Source organism: Aphis gossypii, chromosome 2 (assembly GCF_020184175.1).
Source record: "Aphis gossypii isolate Hap1 chromosome 2, ASM2018417v2, whole genome shotgun sequence".
Taxonomy (NCBI): Eukaryota; Metazoa; Arthropoda; class Insecta; order Hemiptera; family Aphididae; genus Aphis; species Aphis gossypii.
The window spans coordinates 80,036,370-80,044,596 of record NC_065531.1 but is presented as its reverse complement, the minus strand read 5'-3'; the positions used below and the strand labels follow the sequence as shown (position 1 = coordinate 80,044,596).

Sequence of the window (8,227 nt, the reverse complement as noted above, 5' to 3'; positions counted from 1 at the left end):
ATTTAATATCAGTTTTACATTATATAATACCAATTATTGTTATTGCGCAATAATTTACATTCATTTTATCGCATTTTTGTTAACCTCTCGGCTGAACAATTGTTGTCCGGGTCTGTGAACGCAGTTCTTGCGGTTTTATTATGAAAATTATACAAAAATAAAACGATCGTATTGTAATCGAATTATGTGTAGTTGAGTTTGAAGATGGGTAAAACTTTATTCCACACAAGCACACTCTGATTTTGTCATTGAAAATAACTGTATAGTTTTTTTCTTAAGTATATTTGTAAAATCACATTTTAAAATGTTTTAATTTTTATACAATTTTGAGAAGTGTGTACTGTAGCGATTTACAAATTTCTTTATTTCAAACTAGAACCAATATTTTTTTTATTGTAAATTGCTAAGCTAGTGACTTTTATTGAAAATATTGATATATTATCTAAATCAATATTTGAATGAGTGGTTTTTGAGTTATTAAAATGCATACATAATACATATACTAGTATTAAGGACAATAGTATTTTAAAATCATTTAATAAAAATATTAATATGATATTATATTTCATTTAGTGCCTATTATTTTTACAAATTATAAAGTTTTTATACATTAATATTAATTATTAAAGTTTTAAAATAATAATAGCCACAACATCATTCAAATCTATTATAATTTATTTATTATTTTCAGTATCATACAAAGTTAAATAATTCAAAAATTACTTTTTTAAATTTCAATGCGGAAACATAAATATTAAAAAAAAAAATTATTTGAAAAATAAAATGGTATTATTACAGAATAATGCTATTTAAATAGTATACAAAATTTAAGTTAAAAATATGGTCTATATTAATAGTAAAGAATTTCAAATTAGGATTTAGAATAATTTTTTTTTATTTTGTATCACCTTATATGGTATAGACAGATAAGAAATAAATACAATTTAACAACAGGCTAAAAATCAAATTATATGATTAATATGTAGTAAGTAGGTGATTAAAATTAAATGTTGTACAATTTATTATATGCACAGGTGCACATATACATAAAATAAAACTGTAATAATAATACATTTTTTTTTTATTTTAAAAATAATTATCTTACACTATGTTCAACCATGACGTGTGGTCTAATACTGCATACAGTACACGTCACTGAAAGTTTCAAACAGAAGTTTTAGGATTTTTTCTTAAGAAGAGTGGGGGATGTATTTTTCCAGAGCTCCGCCTTTCTTACACCACCCCCCTAAGTTTCCATATGACTTTGATACCAATAATATTATATCATGAAGAGCAAAGAATCTTTATTTGTTGACTTTCGTGCATTATATACACCGTTACCTGAGAGCTTCAAATATGTTTTGTTAAAACAAAAATGTATCTATTACATAACAAAATATATTGTATTTAGACGTTCTTAATTACTATAACTTATAAGTGCTTACTTTATTTCATTATTTATCTTTTCATAGTCAATAGTTCTAGTCATTAAGATTTATAACAGAAAATCCAACCTTTAATTTTTGTAGACTTTATAAACTCATCAATTACTTCATTATCTGGCACAATTAATTTTGATATTCTTCCATTCCGATAGAATTTATATTATATGTTATATGCCATTTACCAATAAGGCGACCTCATTTAATCTATTCTTGTTTTAGTTGTTTCTTATACCTTCTTATTGCCATGCACGATCGTTCGGCCAGTTTGGCTATAGAATTTAGCTATTTTAGATGAAATAGTGTTCCTATTTTTAATTGTGTAATATATTATTATAATATACTGACATATAGCTGTCCGTTAATAAATTTAATCACAGTTGTATACAAGTTGCGTTCAAAAGATATCTAGAAAAATAGACCTATAATCCGAATAGCGGCTTGAGTTTTTTGCGTCATATTTGAGTTGCGGCCCGATTAATTTTTGCCCAGATCCTAATATTATTATCGTTGCCAGTTCAATAATGACGGCAGTCAGTGGTCGTAATATGGATTTGAAAGATTATATCAAATAATTTTCTTTCTTACCTACCTACCTGATACCTCAATGACTGTTTAATAATGATAGTCCAATGTAGATATAGGCACCTAAAATACCGAAAACACCTTAGACGATTTTTCTACAGCTAAGAATGTTTTATTGCTAACGGATTTAAATTTCGGTTTTGTTTGTGTTTTACTTTTATTTTAATGGCTAAGAAATGAAAACTATGTGTAGTTATATAAAAGTTTAGAGTATAAAATTGTGTAGTTCAAAAATGATTAATTAAAAAATTTTGGCCACAATTTGTATGCTCCCCAATAAAGGGGGGTTGTAATTAGGAAGAAATTTTTACCGTGGGACGCAACTAGTTGCCACCCTTAATTACAGATCTGCCTTTCATTCGACCTTTAAAGAAGTCCATAGGCGATATGGTGATTAGTAATCGCGGATTACTGAAATCCGTCAGAATGAACGAGTCTCTTTAATAGAACGCCAGGATTCTGACTTGATCTAGAAATTGATTTCAAATTGAGAAATCCAGAATGTGTAATAGGAAATGTAAAAAAAAATGTAAGCCCTCATATTGAAGGTAACTATATTGTGTATTAAATACACTACGTTACACTACGTTACACTGAGAGAAGTAATGTTCACCCGGTTCCACTTTATGCAACGGCTAAAAATCAAAAAAATAGAAGGTAATAATATGTACAATATACATTTAGAATCTAACTATTCCATGTACTAATAATCATGAGTGAGAATTTGAGCGTTTATTTATGTAACTATTCTGAAATCATGTTTATTTAACATTAGCTAACAAACCCCGCAGACTAGTGACTATACCTATTACGGAATGTATTTACTTCATTATATAACAATGTCTATTTTTCATGGAAATTTCCTGTGTTTTTATGGCGAATATATCACTGATCTAACATCTAAATATAGTAAAGTAGATATTATTATAATATAGAAAACATAATTTTGAAATTAACTTACTTTGACTCATTGGATCTTAAAATAAATTGTGACAATTGGCTAAATCATTTTGAATAAAAAAAATGGTATTCTATTTTTTTAAAACACAATACATATTATAAACTATTATAAGATCATAAGTTAAATATAGATTGTACACTAACACTAAAGTTAAAAAAAAGTACTAATTTTATGTTTTGTAGTCATAATAATATTGTGTAGTATTAGATTAACATGCACCATCTGTAGATGAAAATAAAACAACAGAAGTTGTTGAATGCATGTTGTGTTTAATAGATAGCGCATACAATCATAATAAAATTTTATTCATTTTGTTTCATAATAATTATTTTTTCATATTGGAAGTTTGATGATTTTTCGTAGCTTAATCTTTTTTCATGTATTTCACCACATAGTTATGAAAACGATAATCTCTAAGATAAATAAACAAATCATATCTATTAATATATTGTATTATTAACTATTACTAATTTTTCTTATGAAAATTTTAATTTATAGTTATAAATAAACAATTTTTTATAAATTATATATATTATTTAATGATTGTTTATAACAAAACTAATTTTTAAACTACATAGTGCTACGAGCGTTTTAATTATTATGGTTGTTGTATATAAATATATAATGACATAATATTATAATTATATAATAATAATATAATAATATATAATGTTATATTTAAAGTATTACTGTATTAGTATAGGTACTTAAATTACAAAAAAAAAAAAAATGAATGGTTGAGAAAAATTCATTGGTTTATAAGTCTCTTGCACTATTAAATTCTGAGCGGAGAAATGAATGTATTGATTTTTTTAATGATGCATGTTTTCATTTTTTTGTATATATATATATATATATATATGTGTGTGTACACAATAAGTAGTCCATAAAATGATTTAATTTTAAGGAATGGGGATGGTTTCTGGTAGAAAATTGAATTTAGTTTGTATTTTACTTTAAAGAGGTAAAAAATAAAAAATTCTCAAATTATTTTTTTAACAAAAACAACAAAAAAATCAAAAAAAGGAAATCTTAACAGAATTTTACGTAAATCAAGTTTATGACAAAATCGATTATTTTTTTGTATTACTCAAGAATGAATAACCTTAGACACCTACTTGAAATGTTTATGTTACTATTTTATGTTTACGATAACATTTTCAAATATGTTGGTTGTGTTATTTATAGAATTATAATTATTAACATTTTTTTTATACTTTTCTTTTTTTTCTATACATTTGATACAATAATCCTGATTAATCGTTAATTTATCTAATAAAATCTATTAAAAATCTATTTTTTATGAGTGTTTAAAGTTAAAAAAAAATGTCTGAGAAAAATCATTTTTGTTTTTATACCTTAGATTTTAAAATTGAATATAAGGCTTTTATAAGTTTTTCTTTCTATATTATATTATACAAAAAATCATTTTTATTACATCATAAATATTTTCTAAAAATTTTAATTTTATTTTTTTGTGTTATTTATAGGCATGACAAATATTTTTTTCTATACTTGTTGATAAACAATTATTCGTAGAGTTAAAATTCTTGAAAATTTAACATAAGATCCTACATAAGTTTTTATTATATTAAAAAAAAAAAATATATATTAAAAACATATTGTCACAATTTTTTTATAACCTATAAGCATTTAAAGTTAGATTTTTCACAAAATTACTTACTTAAATTGTAAGATAATATTATTTTGTTATAATTTAAAAACATTATTCAGGGAAAAAAAAACTTGTACGTATATTACACAATTATGAATTTTACTATACCGAATGACATTTTTGATTTTGATTTTTTTAAGACATTATTATCTCTATTTATATTAGGAATCTATTTTTACGTTTTGTGTTATTTACAGAAGATGTTATTACAAGGTGATATACTATGATATAAGTATTATAAATTCTAATAATATAATAAGTGCAATATATTAAAATAAAAATTTATCAACTTAGTTTAATAACAAAAATAAAATAAATTACTTTAATAAAAATATCAAAAAACATAATACCATGAAATATATACATAGTGATAAAGGCTGACGGGCTGTCTCCATTCAGAATCGTTTTTCGTTTACAATGATATATATAATAAAATTTAAATTTAAAGCATCCATAATAGTGACACTAACACACCCAACACCTAATGGTACAGCAGAAAAGTACACCCACTGTCTAATTTTTCTTTTTTTAAAATTGTTTTGAAACAAATTCGGTATTTAACAATAGGTATCAATTTAAAAATTAAAGCTTATCACATTTTTTATTGTATATATCTAAGATGTTTATTTTTTAAATACTGTTGGTTTATAAAAATATTTTTACCACAAATCGTTTTCATAGTATTTTTATATTTTTATAATTATTATTTTAATATATTACTATTACAATCAAATAACAATTCTGAATGATTTATAATTTTAAATGTATAGCTACATTTTTGGCATTAAATGTATAAATTAGTAACATTTTTTTTTATTGTACGTGTATACGTTAACTAGTATTAGCTAACCTTTTTGGTTGATCTTTGATTAGGAATTAATTTAAAAAAAAATTGTTAATTCAAGATAACAATAATAATTATTATACTTATTTTTAGGAATATGACCCATCCTGGTCTTAGACATAGGTACGCTATCTATAAATTTTTTCCATGAATCAGACAAATCTTTTTGTTTTAAAAATGATAATTCATCAGTAGTTTTTTTTTGGTATTCTGTATTTAGTGGCAAGGGTAAAATATCATATCCTGGACAAACTATCTGCGGTGGATCAAACTTGTGATCATTATAACTTGGCAATGCAACTAAAAAATGTAATTCAATGTAATTAAATTACATTTTTATAATTTTCTAAAAACATTTTCTAAACATTAATTTAAACTTATTACAAATTTAAAAATAAATAAATATAAATGAAAACAAGGGAATAATCCATATTGCATAATAATATAGAAAATAAGGATCAAGGACCTGTTTAAGGTAAGGACAACAAAACCCATGCCTGATATAATTTATATAAATATCTTTAATAATTTTAAATAGCTATAGTTAAAACTTATAAGTCATAAGAACTTCGTATAATTTATTTCCAAACATTTTTACTAAGTAAACATTTTCTTATTGATATAATGAATAGAAAAAAACACTAAAAATAATAATTGAAATTTTAAATGTTAATAAATAGAGTAAGAGACAACTAATAAGAAATTTTTCAAAAATGTAGAATTTTTCAAGCTTAGTTCAAATTTAGTTCAAGTTGAGTCTGTTCATGTTATTGAATATAATAACCTAATCTATGTGTGTCCTACCACACTTAAAGAAAATGTCCTTCGTATAATTTAAACAACATTTATTTTATTAATATTGTTTATAGGTAATAAGTACCTAATCCTGGCGGTAATGTACTTCTCGAAAGTTCATCACTAAGTTTTCCTTGTAGATTTTCAATATCATGCCTTCGAAATGTACTTTGTACTGGATTGTATAAGTTTGATTTTACTCCAGCTAGTTTTATTCTAGGTAAGTTTTCCGATATTAAATCTGAATTTAGTGTATCTGTTTTATTCTGTTGACATCCACCAATTAAAAAGTTTCCAAGGCGTTCCGACGTTATTTGTTTGGGGTTCTCAATTTCAGTTCTTACGATCTAAAATAAAATTATTATTGTTTAATCTTTAAATTTTAAAAATATATATTGTATAAGTAATAGAATATGAGGGTTACTTCTGCAGCAGTATCAGTCATAGCGATCGTTTTGGTATAAACCTAATAATCGCTATAATATGTAAATATTACACTACTACTTGAAGTAGTAAATATGATATTTTATTTTGTTATTTTATAAAATAAAAAATATGGTTCATAATGTATACATATTGTGTCCTTGGTTACATTTCTTAAAAAATGTAAAGTAAGAAAAAATATAATTCTTGTTTATAAACAAAATTATAGTTTGAAAAAAAAATGCCAACGGCACGTAGTGTTCCCAAGCGGTCACCCATCCAAGTACTAACTACGCCCGACGTTGCTTAACTTCAGTGATCGGACGAGAACTGGTGTATTCAACGTGGTATGGTCGTTGGCGATATGGGTAATATTTGTTACTAAATTTAAATTTTTTAAAAGCATCTTTATGTTCAAATTTAATAATATTACCATAGTAAATATAATTCATAAAATATAATTATTCAATTTTGTAGTAATAATGAGTTAGACAAAATTAATCATGAGCTATGGAAAATATTAATTTATTACATTCAATATTATCAAAATTTATTTGGAAGCTATTAAAAATAGATGTTTGCTTGAATACCGGTTTTAAATTTTTTTTTTTATTTTTATTTTTTTTTTTTTGGGGGGGGGGGGGGTTGTTTATTTTATTGAAAACCACTTGAGAATTAATTATAATTTATAAATTATACTTATGTTAATGTAAATATTATTGTGATTGAGAAACCCACTAACTCCATTAGGAATAAATAATTTATAATTATGAACATTAGAATTCAGAGACATAAAATACCTAGGTACGCTAAAGTCAATAAAAAAAATACACTAGTCACAGTCATACCTAAACAACTGACGCTGCACACTTATATAAGTGCTATACATTATGCGAGGATTCGACATCGTATCTATGTTTGCATTATCATTTATCAATATTCTAGCATTCCACGTCCAATACAAAAAGTTAAAAAAATTAAAAAACAATCCAGCACATAATGATCTAATTTATAATAATTACTATAGAATTTTTTTTTAAAACACTTCACTTGTGAAAAGATGCAATTTTTGTTGCCTATATCAAATGTTAAAAAGGCGTTTCAGTATTTTGAATAAAAGTGATAGTATATAATAAATATTATAATATCCGTGTTTTATTTTTAAAGTATTTTATATAGGCCCGTTCACTAAAACCTGTATAAATATTGTATTTTGTTAAATAACAATAGCAAATATAATACGATATTCATTTTAGGTACCTGAAAGCTGATATTATAATCATCGAATTCATAACTATAGTTATTATAATAGTAAAGGTAATTTTCGGATATATCTGTGCACGTGCTAAGTGATGACAATAATTGTCAAATGATTTTGTTAGTTACTTACATATCGCACTTGTTTACAATATTATTAAAACCGATAAATATTTATTTTGATAATTCAATGGTATAATATTATGTACCTACCTAAATTGAAATTATTCAACAATAAGATTTGT

At 24.0% G+C, this 8,227-nt stretch overlaps 1 protein-coding gene and 1 non-coding gene across 2 annotated transcripts; both read right to left on the bottom strand.

Annotated features, from left to right (window-relative positions):
* Positions 1-3,237: 3,237 nt before the first annotated feature.
* Positions 3,238-6,886, bottom strand: LOC114127900 (uncharacterized). The gene is made up of 4 exons (XM_027992259.2): positions 6,727-6,886; positions 6,388-6,649; positions 5,591-5,807; positions 3,238-3,401 (listed from the first exon to the last, which is right to left on the bottom strand). The coding sequence occupies exons 1-4, from the start codon at positions 6,745-6,747 to the stop codon at positions 3,353-3,355; spliced, it is 549 nt and encodes a 182-aa protein (XP_027848060.1). The 5' UTR covers positions 6,748-6,886; the 3' UTR covers positions 3,238-3,352.
* Positions 6,887-6,967: 81 nt separating this feature from the next.
* LOC114127904 (5S ribosomal RNA) lies at positions 6,968-7,086 on the bottom strand. The gene has a single exon (XR_003592716.2). It is a non-coding gene; the product is annotated as a 5S ribosomal RNA (ribosomal RNA).
* Between the last annotated feature and the right edge of the window lie 1,141 nt (positions 7,087-8,227).

Excerpts from the sequence above, each read along its gene's own strand:
- LOC114127900 (XM_027992259.2), bottom strand. The coding sequence starts at position 6,747 with ATGACTGATACTGCTGCAGAA. Across the intron at positions 6,650-6,726 it reads TGACTGATACTGCTGCAGAA|ATCGTAAGAACTGAAATTGA; the intron begins GTAACCCTCATA and ends ATTTTATTTTAG. Across the intron at positions 3,402-5,590 it reads GGTCATATTCCTAAAAATAA|AGATTATCGTTTTCATAACT; the intron begins GTATAATAATTA and ends TATTTATCTTAG.